The following is a 13,765-nucleotide window of genomic DNA, read 5'->3' on the forward strand; positions in this document are numbered from 1 at the left end:
CATGGCCTAAGTGTTTCATGCTGTTTGTTTCCTTGGGCTGTGCTCAAGGGCAGGCCCTGCAGTGCAGAGAAAACAGTTGTATGTAAAGAAGTGATCTGGGTGAACTCTTTATTCGTTTCTCAGACTGCCCCAAGTCCCAGCTGCAGATTTCAGCAATGCCTCCCCGTTCCTCTCTAATCCAACCTCCTCCGTGGAATTCTTCCAGTGCCTAAAAAGAGCCAGTTCCGAATTGCCAGCATCAGGCACACAGCTGTCAGATCAGTGGCGGGGTGGGGAGGAGGTCTGGGCTTCCACAGGCTGTGAGCCTGTACGTTTTCAGGAGAGCGTTGGAGGCCGTGCTGGGGCTGCCCTGAAAAAGGGAAGTGTTGATCAAATATCCTTTGAAATGTGAAAAAGGCTTTGCAAGTTCCACATAATAATCACTTTGTGACCCTCATGGCTGATCACTGCGCTGTGCGGTGAGTGGCGTTTCTCAGCTATTGGCGGCAGTGGGCCGAGGTCTCCGGCGCCTGTGAACCAGGCCTGGCCTGTCTACTCGGCATCCCAGCACCCTGTTCTAATAGCTCTTCCTTGAATTTTTAGATTACCACGACTTTCCCCAAGGATCCAGTTTACACTTTTCCTATTTCTCAAAATCCGTTCCCTATTGAGAACCGTGACGTGCTGGGAGAAACTCAGGTAAGTGTGTGTCTCCTACCTGTACAGTCCTACACGTGTATGTAATCTTCTACATGTTTCCCTTACGCTAAGCCCTCTGAAAGGGAACGGCAGTAGAGACTGCAGCAGCTGTTGCATTGAGCCGTCTCCTCATTGTTTGAGCCACGCTTGGCTATACGCTCAGCAAAACTTCCCTCTCTGAATGCTTTGCACCTCCCTATAAATCACCCCTGTTGGATGTGCCAGTCCCCACCCGTCCCCGTGATCTGAATGAGGCCGTTTGGCTTGCCAAGAATTGCCTCTTGCAAGTAACTTCTAAAAAAGAAGCTGCCAATTCCATGGTGTGTGTTTGATCAAGAATCAGTGAAGAGTGCATCCTGTCTGTGACAAAACTGCGCTGCTTCACCACACTGCTAGGGGTGGGTCAAACAACATGCCGGGCCTACAGTGGCTCCTGGGTTTAGTGCTGACACCGAGAATGCTGGTTGCTTTGGGGAATGGTTTTAAAAAGCTGAACTGCTCATTCCAGAAAGGGGCAGCTATCAAATTGCCCAAGCCACATGTGAGCCGGCCAAATCAGCGGGCATTTTTGGTTTCTTGGTAATAGTAAGGGTCTGTCTCTCAAAAGGGATCGGCATGGAAAGTAGCAAAGATTTCTTCTGAAATAGTTGGACGTAAAATTAATCGGGAGTGAATAGTTCCTGCACAAACACAAACTCCTGCAGAAGCTGTGAAAGAGGCAACTGGAACGTGTCACGTAGCAGCTCCGGGGTTTTGCTGTATAATGAAGTAGTCAGCTCTGCAAAGCGCTGTGTGGGCAGCGTGACTGTACAGTTAAAGGATTCCTGACCCTGGCCTTCTCCACCTGGCTGTGAGGCCTGGGTCTCTTCCGCACCTGGCGAGCCTACTCCACTTCAGCGCAATTGGCTGATGCAGGCTTCAGAGAGCATGACCCTGTTAGCCAGCTCACTCATTCCTGACTGGGGCACCAAGATGCCACTGGGGCATTATCTTCCCCTGGCCCCTGTTCCCTCACTGCCCCAAACTGGCGTGGCTCTGAGATGCTCCAGCGTCTGGGCTCAGCTCTCTCTGCCCTGGGGTCTTTCAGATGTCTAAATCATTCCAGATTCCCTTTCTCTGGAAATGTGAAAAGCTGCGATTCAGTCTGCAAGGCTCTCTGATTTCAGGATGTCAGTCTGCATCGCAACTGTGTCTATTGATAGAGGAAGGAATTTTACCAGTGTCATCTTTGTCAGTGTATCTGAATGGAAAAATCAAGTTATCGCACTGGGGTAAGGAAATATGACTTCTGTATTGTTTTTCTTCCCCTTTCCAATGTCTGCAGGACTTCCACAGCTTGGCCACGTACCTATCTCAAAACACTTCCTCTGTTTTCCTAGACGTCATCTCTGATTTCCATCTGCTCCTTTTTCTGGTCACCAATGAGGTCATGCCTCTGCAGGTATGTAATAGAAGAAAATGATTTTGGCTAATGACAAAGGGCTTGCAATGAGCATCGCATTACAGACCAGCACCAAGCGTCTCCTCCTCAGGAATCAAGGCAGGAGCATCAGTTGCATGTGCAGTGGAAAGCGCCGTGCGTCTGTTACGCCCAGTCTGAGTCCTCAGACGCAGCTTGTTGGCTGGTTTCTCTGTAGTTCCTGCTGAGAAAATACAGCTTGGCAACTGTCTTTCCTTCTCAGTGACCCTTTTGGTTGATGGGAAGAGGCGAGATTTATCGGCGTTCTGGAAGTCCTGCTCAGCCTCTGCGTGGCTGGGAGCAGTGAGTCGGGGGTGGCTGTGTGAGCAGGGTCCCAGGCTGGATACAGCCACTTGGCTCTGGCTCAGGTAGCTGGAAAGGTTTAAAAGTATCGGAATCAGAAATTCCTGTTCTAATGATAACAAGATCAGAGTCACCAAATCTCTTCCAGGACAACTACTTCCTGTCTTTGCAGCTCTGGCTGTGTTGGCTTGGCACTAGGAGTTGGCTGCGTATCAGGCCCTGCCTTAACATCTGCACCACTCAGATTTTCCCATTTTTAAATAACATACCAACAAGAAAAGCCATGTGTTTTCCAGAGGCTTTGAGAATTGCGCAAACTGAGCATGTGTAGCACAGCTGGGCTGCCAGTGGGCAGCTGGAGATCAGGACCAATCAGGGGGATTTTGTGTGTGTGGTGTTTGGAATTTTGTCCAGTCTTTTTTTTTCTTTGTGATAAAAGTGTGAGCGAGCCTTCGCTCTCTTGCAGGTTCACTGCAGAAGTGGGCAAAAGCTGCCATTTGGGGGGGCCAGTGGTCTGGCTGTTTTAACTCCCTGAAGGTGATCTAGTGCTCCTGAAATGAGGGGCTAGTGGTGATGGCTAGAGCCAGACCTAATGTAGGTAGGCACTGTACAAGTTTCCCCTGCGTAAACCTACCCATACACCTCAAAACTATTGTCCGAGCCCTCCTGCTATTCCAGCCCTTGACCTCTTGAGTAAAGTCTCCATATCTTGATTAGGTGTATGGTGGCTTCATCCAATCCTGCTAAATTTTACAACATTAATACAGTTACCAGACACTTTTGGCCCACTTTTCTGTGCAGAGGGGTGCAACAAGTGACTTGGCTCCAACATATATTCATGTATAGATTATAATGCCAGAAGGGAGCACTGTGATCATCTGATCTGATCTAGACACGCCCTGAATTAATTGCTCTAGCTTCTGTTTGGCCAAGTTTCAGGGAACATGTCAGCCCTGGGGAGAAACTAGAAGCAGGATTTATAAAGCCAATCAAACGCTGTTGACTAGCCCCTTCCAGGCAGGGAGTGTCCGCTTGCTTGTGTCCCCAGAGTGGCACCTCTATAAAAGGGTGAAAGGGGGGTGGGATAGCTCAGTGGTTTGAGCATTGGCCTGCTAAACCCAGAGTTGTGAGTTCAATCCTTGAGGGGGCCAAAAAAACCCAAAAACCTGTCAGGGACAGTACTTGGTCCTGCTAGTGAAGGCAGGGGGCTGGACTCGATGATCGTCAAGGTCCCTTCCAGCTCTATGAGATAGGTATATCAAACGAAAGGGGTTTTTTAGAATTCCTAGCGGCCACTGGGGAATAAACTCACTATGGAGCTTGGCGGGCGGGAGCCCAGCCCTGGTCCGTGTGCGCTGGTTGAGACGTACGCGCTCTCTTCTACAGGATAGCATCAGCTTGCTGCTGGAGGCGGTGAGGACCAGGAACGAGGAGCTGGCACAGACCTGGAAGAAATCGGAGCAATGGGCCACCATTGAACAGCTCTGTAGTAAGTCCCCAGAATTACCTGCTGTTCTCCTGTGACCAACAAGTGGGGAGTACCGAAGTGCTTTGCCTGGGCTCCCAGCTGAGTGGCACAGCCGTGCTCCTGCACAGGGAATGAGCTGGCTCCCAAGGCCTGCAGGGGCTCAGAGCACTGGGGGCCCAAGCAGTACCCATCTCCTGGGCCAAAGGCAGGAGCGCCACCGGAGAGCTGTGGCATGAAGCAGAGACCCTCAATCCTCGCACTCTGTGGCAGGGAGGTGGCCCTGGAGTCGCTGGTCTTAGTACGATTAGACTGAGCTGAGTTATCTGAGCCAATCCTAGAGCTGGGAGACAGAACCGGCAATCTCTGGGTGCCGTTGTCTGCCTCAGTCTGCTGCCTGTGACGGGTGTTGTGACACCACAGCAGCAAGCAGTCTGCCGGGCAGTGCCCAGACCCCAGACAGCGGGCTGGGCACAGGCACAGGCGTGGGGAATGCAGGTTTAGTAGCATGAACCTCTCTGGCGTCTAAGCCGAGGCGGGGGAGACTGCTAGTTTTAGACCCGGAGGTCCCAGGGTCAGGCCCTGCCACTCCCCTGTCCCGGAGTGTTGCGTTACATGTAGAAACTCCCATGTGAACCTCCTCCTGCCCCCAGTCCTCCCCTCTTCCCAGCCTTGACCTCTGCTCTGTTTCCCCCTTACAGGCACGGTTGGGGTCCCGCTCTCAGGGTTACATGAATATGGTGCCATGGGCAGTTCAACACATGCTGCGTCCTCGGCCATGTGGGCTTGCCAACACTGCACCTTCATGAACCAGCCTGGCACAGACCACTGCGAGATGTGCAGCCTCCCCAGGACCTAGCCCCCGCTGCTTGGCGCTCGGGGCAGACTGACAAATACAGAGGCAAACCCTTTAAAAAGCAGGCTGGTTTCTCATGCCCTCCTCCCCCGTAATGATGCGCCACAAGGGGCAGACCGAGAGGGGGGTGGGTTGCCAGGTCTGTGTGTCTGATTGCAGAGCGCTCTGCACTGTCCTTTCTGGGGCCTAGCGATAGGGAGGGGAGGCAGGCCGGCCGCTGGTGGGATTTCAGCTGTTAGAGCAGCATGAGGAGACCCTTGGCTTCAGTGTCCACACACTCAGCTCCCCCCGCCATGACTCGGGCTATCCCCCTACGCTGTCATCCTGGGACTGGCTCTCCTGCCATCTCTAGGCTTTGTGCTGATCTCATTCGACAGCAGCCGCTTCTCCCTCTGAGCTGAGCGAGCTCCGGGGCACAAGGCAAAGCGGGGTGGCTGGGCAGGCCATCTCCACAGGTGCATGGCAGCAAGGGGCTGACCTCCCTCGATTAGCTTGCATGATGTGCAGCTCCCCTGTCCCAGCAACCTTAACACGGGAGATGGCCTGGGAGGAAGTGATGCTGTAGGCATGGCGTGGTCCCACAGGCCGCTCTTAGCAGGGGATCGCTGTCCCCCCTCCCCAGCGCTCCTTCTCCGATGCCTGGTTGGTTTGTCAGCAATTGGCTCTTCTCCAGGGTTTTCTGTAGCCCTCGGTGCCGGACTCGGCTGAGCCTCCACCATAATTACAGCTTTGACTAAATGGTCGACAGCCGGAGAACGTACAACGAGCACCAGAAGCAAAGCTGCCAACCCCCAGCACTCATCCACAGTGCTTCTGACGTGCGCTTGGTATCCGTCCCTCTGCGTACCCCGGAGCCCTGTCTCTCCGGGGTGACCCCTCACTGCAGCCCAGGAGCATGGTGCGCAGATGAGTTTGAGCTGCCTCTCCACAAAGTGGATTTGGCAGTCGCTCCTCGGCTCCAGGAGCGTCATGGCACCCAGGGCAGGGCTGGGTCCGCTCCCGCTGGCTAGATCTCCCAAGGGCCGACGAACAAGCAGCGGGAGCTCGCTGCCCCAGAGCAGAGATGGGGCTGGCACCTTGGCTTATCGCTTTTGTTAAAGCGGTTGGTGGACAGGCGCCCCAGCTCTGGAGCAGGCAGCCTTTCACCCCACCTGTCTCCCTTAAGGACACAGCCCCCCGCAGGGTGCACGCTCCTTCCACTGCATTTAGTGCCGTCTCCTCCATCTGCCAGCCGCTGGGGGAGCTACTTTCCTTGGCCGGCCCCCCTCTGCAGAGTGAGGCTGTGGCACTTAGGAAGCGAATGTAACTCGTAAGTCTGCTTTGCGTTAACAAGTGCAGGGCCTGGCTCCAGCACCCGTTCTGCATTAGACCCCCCCAGGCCTGGGCCGGCTGCTTGGTAGTTAGCCCCAGTCCTGCAGCCAGAGCCCGGGTGCCCAAGCAAAGGGAAGAGCCCCACACCTTACTTTGCAGCAGCTGATCCGCTCCCCTGGAGCGAACTGAGCGCCATAGCAAACATGTTCCATCCTTCCAACTTGCCTGGGTCTCCTCACAGCAAATCCAGTCTTGTTAGCTGCTCTCTAGTGCCTGAAGTTCAGAGCTGACCTTGGGGGCCACAGCCGGGGTGCTTGTGGGGGCCAGGCCACAAGGGGCAGATCTCCCACTAAATCACCACTCTCTGCTGTCCCTTTAAATTTAGAACAGCTGCTGCTGCTGTTTTTAACCACACTGGGGCAGAATTGCAGGTCTTGTTCTTCCTCTGCTTGCGCATTAGTGACCTTAATAACAGCCCAGCTGGCCAGCCCCTGAGCCCAGGCTAGAGGCATCTGTTAGCATGGGGCAGTGCCAGTCGAAAGCCTGCCTTGCCCCTCTCCCGGAGTCTAGCTGAACTTTGGCCTGTTTGCCATTCCCGGAGCAGCACCCGGCCCCTGGGGTTCACTGCCTCTCTCCAGTTGTAATCATTCAAACGCCCCAACGTTTCCTGAGCTGCATTGTAAGGAACCCCTTCCCAGCTGTTCAGAGAGGCCCTCTCTCTCGTTCTCCAAAGAGAACCAGGGGAGGAGTGGGTCCCCTTGGCAGGATAATGCTGCATGCTTGTTTCCTCCCAGACTGATAGGGGAACTAGGACTGGCTGATCATAATGGGTCAAACAGACCCTTGGTACCCCATCAGGCGGGGCTTTTCCCCTGGTCCCCTCTCTCCAGGAGGCCAGTAGCAGGGTGGGCAAGCGGACGACACAGTTTGACTTCTCACAGCTCATCCCTGCACTCCCACTCCCTTCGCTGCAACCCATGAACAGCTGGCAGGAGTGACGTGGTTTCTGCCCTTTGCAGTTGAAGGATCCCTAGCGCCGTCCTGCTGCTGTTTGAAGAGTAGTCGATTGCAGGCGCCTCTGTCCGGCACTGGGTTTGTGTGTGGGGGGGTCTCCTGAGCTCCCTGGGGGGGCTGCTCTTGCTTTTCTGTGCTCTTCGGCTTGCAGAGGTGTGTGTCTTGGGTGTGGACTGGAGTTCTCTTCATTAAAGCCCTGCAAGTAAAATCTAATAAAAGCACCTGAAATGTGAACACGCCTGCTGGCCTCTGCTGTGTTTATTGACCCGGAATCCTGCTTGGTTCTCGGACCCGAGCTGAGCCGATGTCTCCGCCTCCAACCTGTTTGCCTGTGTCCACCGCTGCTCAGGGCGGAGTTGGCAGCAGTGAGGCCGTGGGCCTGTGTAGGCTGGGGGGGACACGAGGGGTTTGAGAGCCAGGCCTGTGTTGTCAGCACGTAAAGCCGCGTCCCCATGGGGCCTACGCTGGCTCCCAAGGAGCATCCTTCACCGTGCCCCAAGGGAGCTTCGTCCAGCAGGTAAAGGAACAATCCAACCCTCCTGGCTGCAGTGCCTGGGAGCAGGGGGACGGGGCTGAGGCTCGGGGAGACAGCTCACCTGCTGCTAGGGGCTACAAGGAGTCCTGCGTTTGGGTGGAGCAATTCTGCAGCCACTTCTGCTCATGTGCCAGTCTGACACCCTGAAGCCTGGCCCCTGCTGTATGTGGCGTAACCACAAATGGAAACAGCCTTCGGCAGTGACCTGAGCTGGATGGCCACAGGACAGGAGGGGAAAGGGGAGGCAGAATGGAGCCGCTGGATGGTGCAGTGGGGCGAGAGCAGCCGGAGCAGGTTAGTTATCCACCCCCCACCAGGGCGCCAGCCGAAATCTACTTAGCCAGGGCCCAGGACTGCTCGGAGGCAGGTGCCTGGCAGTGCTGGAGACCCTGAGCCGGCAGGTGAGGATTGATACAGCCGAGGGCAGGAACAGCAGCGAAGGCAGGAGGCGGCTGTCCTGCAGGGAGCGAGGACCGGGAGCCGGTCCCAGCCGGCCTTCGGTTGGGTCAGCTGACATGTTAAAAAGGGAAGTGGTGGCCGGGGTTGGGCCGGCTGGCGGTGGTAAAGGGCTGGCCCTGGGCCGGAGCTGGGGTGACAAAATGGGCTCCTCGGTTAGTTCAGTCTGCCCCGGGCCACCTGCCGGCGCTGGGGAGCGGAGCTGGGGCTGCGGCCCGTGCTGAGTAGACGGGGCAGTGTCTGACTCTGCCACCCTCGCAGGAGGGGTTAGAAGCCCTGGCTGCCTGAAAGGAACCAGGCCTGGGCCTCAAGTTGGGTGACTTGTACCTCTCCTCCGGCAGCCCTCGGCAGGCCTCTGCCCAGCGGGCCGTGGCCTGATGCTGAAAGGAGGGTCCCTCCCCGAAACAGTGGTGGGAACTCTACAGGAACACTGGCCTTGCTGCGTGGCGGGGGCTCCCCAACCGCGCTGCTACGCCACTCGCCTGCTATGGCCAATCCAGCCCCAATTGCCAGCGTAACGGGGGTTTCTTCACCGGCTGGGCCCTGGCGGGGAACGGGCTTGAGCAGGAACTTAGAGCGTCCCCAGGAGCCATGACGTGAGCGCCTGGAACCACCCCTCCTTCACGAGCGATGGGCTCTCTGCTGTACCCTGAGGGCTGGTGGCAGAGCTGACCCACCGAGGCACCATTCCTCCCGGCTGCCTCCCCGCTGCCCCTGCCACCTTCAGCCAGCGACTGGTGCCCAGGCTGCAGCTCCGCCGGCTGCACCGGGCCACTGGAGGTTACAATCCAGCTGGTCCGAGGGAGGCTGCTCCACAAACCACCTGCTCCAGCTTGACTGAATTAGCCACAACGCAGTAGTTAGGAAGCATTTTGAAAGTGGCTTTTTTCTCTGATCTTTATGTGTAAACCACCAGCATCCCCGGTGCAGGCGGGAGCCCGGCTCACCAAGCCTCTGCGCACAGAGAGCAGAGCTGAGCTCCGCTGGGACGCTGGAGGGAGCCAAGGGCGGAACTGTGCCTGGGAAGTTTTGGCTCCTGGGTTGGATTGGGGGGGGGGGCGAGATACATGGGCATCATTTAGGGCACTCTGTTGATCTGCCCACAACCACCGCTCTCCCCTGCAGCTGAGCTGAGGGGGGCTGCAGCGGGGCGCCAGGGGCACCCAAGGTTCATGCAGAACAAAGGCCTGAACCCGGCCTTTGCGAAGCCACGTCCATGCTCGGGACTCCCCCGGTTGCCCACAGCAGTGCAGGGCGGGCGCCAGCGCTGGGCACAGCAGCTCCGAATAGGGCTAGGTGAAATGGTGCCTCTTGAGACAGCTTTTGGGGTGATGCAGCAGTGGTGGGAACCCTTGATGGGAAAAGCCACCTCCAGACACGTGAGGCGCTCTGGCAGGAGGCGGTGGAGCAGTGTGGGGTGGCCGCTGTCGGCCAGCATCGGCTCGGGGAGAGGGGCGCTCTGCTGCCGTGAGCACATGCCACATCTCCGAGAGACACCTGGTCATTTCATGGCCCCCGTTGCATGCAGAGCTCTGCCCAGGACAGAGGTGACGACGTGGCTGCAGTGGGTGTGGCGGGGTCAGTTCTGGGTGCTACATGGAACGCTATCAACATTCAAGGCACAGCATGAACTGACAAGGCAGCGAGACGCTTCACAGCATCACAAGCCATCGAGGAGAACCACTCCCCTTGCCATCAAAATGCAGCTGCCTCTGGGGTGGGATGTGGCGTTGTTAGAACGTCAGTGGAGTGGCCGAGGGCAGGAACCAAAGGACCATCTCTTCTCCAGAGCATGAGGCTGCGGAAGGCAGCCTGGACTCGGCCGGGCCAGCGGGGCAAAGGCTGTAGAGGAGGCCCAGAGTTCTTACAAAACAGCTCTTTAGAGCACAAGTGACCAGAGGCCACCCCCCTCGCAGCCCTTCTGAGCCGGGACCACCCTTGGCATGGCTCTTGGCTCCGGATGTGCCCACCCACTTCCTGCAGCCCCGGCTTTCTCCCTCTGAGTCTCCCCTCTGGCCTGGCCCAGCCTGGGAACCTGCCAGCAGGCCCCAGCCCAAGGTTCCAGCCATTTGCGCCTCCTCGGCATCATCGGGGTTCACAACGGCCTCAGCTCCTCCAGGACTCCCCACTGGCTCTGCACTGGCCGTGCTGTACCTGGCGCAGGGGCAAAGGGTCGCTGCTGCTGCTAACTGGAGCCCTGGGAGGGAGCGTGACCGCGTGCCAAGGCCAGAGTTGGTGTTGGGGCGGAGGCGAGATGAGAGCCCCCTCCCCACCCCCTGAACGAAGTCAAACCACAGCAAAGCCTGCGGTAACCGCAGCGCTGCACCTCCTGCTGTTGCCAGCTGCTGTGCGGTCTCCCTGGCCAGCTCCCACCGCCTGGGGAGGGGCCCGCGGCCATGCTCCGCACTCTGCCCATGCCTTCCTTTTCCCCAGGGAGCAGGAAAGTGCAGCCCGCGGCAGGCCAAGCGGGTCTGTTTGCAATCAGCCGCACAGCTGCCAGGCCCACATCTGGCTTGGCCGCCTTCCAGGGCAGCGTGTTAAAAGGGGACGGAGGGAGGCAGCTCGGAGCCAGAGAGAGAAGGGGGAGCCGAGACTAGAAAGGGCAGCCGCTGCCTCTCTCCGCATCGGCCCAGGATCTCAGCGCAGCAGGTAGGAGAGGGAAAAACTCCCCTTGGCTTAGCTGGTCCTGGCCTGGCTCACACACGGCACCAGCCCTTCCCCACGCGGTGCGTGCCAGAGCCCCCCTTGGCTCGGGGCAGAGCACTCGGCGGCTGTGTGACGTCTCAGCTGCTGGCTAGGGTGAGGGGTTCCACACGAGCGGCTCAGGGCTGGCACCGGGGGGGGGGGGTGCTCCAAGGGGGACCAGGCCCTGGCCAAGCATTGCCTGGTGTTAGCAGGGCTGGGGGCTCTCCGGGGGCAGTGCCCTGCCACTCATCCTCTGCTAGCTCACTAGAGCCAGGGGCCTGAGCAGAGAGAAAGATCCTGTCTCCAAGCAAAGGTGGTGAGAGCTGGGAAGGGAACCGACAGACCGAGGGACCCTGGGGCCCTTCACGGCCAGCCTCTGGCTAATGCTCTGTCCCCAGCTCCCCCCAGGCAGCTCAGAAATTGCTGTGTGAAGCAATTCCACTTTGAGCACCGGGGTAGTCCCCTGCCTACCCCGCCCAATGCCACGGTGCCCAGGGCCTGGTTCCTGCAGGGCTCCCACCAGGAGATTAACGGGTGGGACGCTCATAAAATCAGGAATCCAGAGGGGACAGGCCAAAGGCTGCCCAAGGCCAGAGATGTTTGTGGCCCAATATCTGAGTGTCTGCCTCCCCCGGAGGGACGTATTCCTGGAACTTTCATCACAGGGCAATCTTTAATTCAAGATTCATCTTCGGTGGCTGCAGGACAGTCCTGAAGGGTTGGCATCCTGCACGCTGGGAGTGTGGCCAGTGGTGGGGGGAGGCAGCCAAAGTGGAGACATGCTTGGGGCATGGCCCATGGGGATGCCGGGGGGCGCCCTCTGACAGGGCCTGTGGGGGTGGTTTTTGGGGGGGCCCACTCGGGGCAGGGCCGGTGGGGGTGGTTGTGGGGAGGGTGCCCTCTGGCCAGGGCCTGTGGGGGGGGCCCACTCGGGGCAGGGCCGGTGGGGCTGTCTGTACTGAGCTCTCCCTAATCCCTTTCTGCACCCAGAGGACCATGAAGTGGTTTCTCCCCGTCCTGCTCTGCGTGGCTCTCAGCTATGCTGCAAAGCAGAGGCAGCAGCCGGCGGAATGGGACTACAGATCCGAAGGTAAAGCCGCCCCCAAACTCTCAGCACGGCTTGAATCGTCTGGCCCAGGGTGGCTGCAGACACAGGGCTGGGGGCCCAGCCACGGAGCAGCAGCTCCCAGCTGACCCCAAGTCACCTCTGTCCCTGTGGGCTCTGCCAGGGAGAGGTGGCCGCTAGCTCAGACCAGGACTCCTGGGTTCCAGGGTAGCTCCGCCAGTGCCGTGCTGTGTGACTTTGAACCTACTCATTCCCCCTTTGTGCCTCAGTTTCCCCGCTAGCTGTGCTCCCCCCCAGGGCTGGGAAAGGGAATCAGCGCATCTGTGATGTGCTTTGGGAGCCTCGGCTGGACAGCGCTAGGGACAAGCAATGGGCGTGGGAATCATGGTGTCTCTGAGGAACGTGGCCGAAGTCGAGAGCTGGAGCCTTCGTGGTCCTGGGGGCAGGGAGGGGAGGGGTTCTGTGGGCTCGGCAAGCCTTCCCCAGCTCTAGTCACTGGCTCCAGGTCCCCCAGCAGCCGGGGCTGCCGTGGGCCCAGGTGCTCCCCTGGGTTTGTCTCCTTCCCAGCTGAGAAGGTGAGCCTGAGGGGCTGTGCCAACCTCACCGTGGTCCTGGACAACTGGAAATTCGCCATCGTGACGGAGATCAAGAACCTGCTCCTGTACGACCACCAAACCGTGCTCCCCGACTACGGCAGGTGAGCCGGGGCGCCGGGAAACTCCAACGCCAGCCTGTGCCGGTGCCGGCCGCATGCTGACCCAAGCTGACGGGCATGGAGCTCACCGGGCCCGGGTCCCACTCTAGACGTGGGCCCAAGTGAGAGGCGTTTGTGGGGTCTAGTTGTTTATGGACGCGTGTCCAGGCTCCACAGGGCACTGCTGGTCTGGACCAGGCCAAGGGGGTGGGATGGGAAGCTCGCATGGTGCCTGCCCTGGCTATGCCTGAACCAGCCAGTGCTGGGCGGGGGGGACAGCAAGGGCTCCCCCATTGTTGCGGGGGGGGGGGGGGGGGGCTGTACATCTCTGTGAAGCCTGGGAGGAAGCTCACTCCCTCCCTCACTGTCCCGCCATAGGATCAAATCCCTTTCCGAAGCCCTCGATGACCTCTACAAAGAATTCAACGCGCTGAAGGGCCGGCTCGGGGAGCTGACCACCCGCTTCGAGGGGGTGGAGGCCTTTGTGGATGAGATGAACACGAGCCGAGGCCAGACTCCGGCCAAGCCTCCGATCAGGGCCGCTCAGCCGGAGGCTGACAAACCGGTGGCCCCCGCCAAACGCCGCCGGGTCCTGGTCAGGAACAACCGGAAGCCCGTGGAGCAACCAGGGGATGGGTCTCAGTAGGGCCGGCCCCAGCTGCACGCCCTGGGGCCAGAAATGCCGCGGACTTTCCCATGCGTTTAGAAGCTGCATGTGTCTTTCTTTCTTCCCTAAAGAGACGTTTCCCCGCAGATGGCTGCAGTCGGGAGCCGGGCCCCCGGGCATTCCCCTGCCCTCTGAATCAGCACCAGCTCCTAGGTGGGGCACGATGTGGCACTTCCCGCTCACTGCCCCGCAGCTGCAGTGGTGCCAGCAGGGTGGACTCAGGCAGACACCACTGGATCATGTTCTGGGGGGAGCGCCTGGACCCCCCGACGGGGTGTTGTGCCCCCGACCGGGACCAGGCAGCAGGGCCATGAGCTGCAGGGGGCATGGGTTTCTTTGAATCCAGACTCGAGCTGGTCTTAATCCACCGCTGGCTGTACTGAAGCACACGCTGGGGCTTGTGGGAGGGGAGCTGGAGGGATGGGGGACGCTGGGCTGCCACCTGCCGGTGGGAGAAAGGTGCCCATTGGCTCTGGACAGCACAGCAGATCAGGCCCTTGCCTCTCGCAGGTGGAGTGAGTTTAGGGGGTCTTGGGCTCAGTCCACCCCATACCCCCAATTTCCTCACTGCACAAA

At 58.9% G+C, this 13,765-nt stretch overlaps 1 protein-coding gene across 1 annotated transcript in view; it reads left to right on the forward strand.

Annotated features, from left to right (window-relative positions):
• NPLOC4 (NPL4 homolog, ubiquitin recognition factor) overlaps positions 1-7,320 on the forward strand; it is a 42,989-nt gene extending 35,669 nt beyond the window's left edge. The window contains exons 14-17 of the mRNA XM_005282977.5: positions 583-678; positions 2,003-2,119; positions 3,827-3,929; positions 4,607-7,320. Of these exons, the coding sequence (XP_005283034.1) occupies positions 583-678; positions 2,003-2,119; positions 3,827-3,929; positions 4,607-4,764 (474 nt within the window). The 3' untranslated portion in view covers positions 4,765-7,320. The remainder of the gene's footprint in view (positions 1-582; positions 679-2,002; positions 2,120-3,826; positions 3,930-4,606) is intronic.
• Positions 7,321-13,765: the final 6,445 nt, after the last annotated feature.

This window comes from Chrysemys picta, chromosome 12, assembly GCF_011386835.1.
Source record: "Chrysemys picta bellii isolate R12L10 chromosome 12, ASM1138683v2, whole genome shotgun sequence".
NCBI classification, from domain to species: domain Eukaryota; kingdom Metazoa; phylum Chordata; order Testudines; family Emydidae; genus Chrysemys; species Chrysemys picta.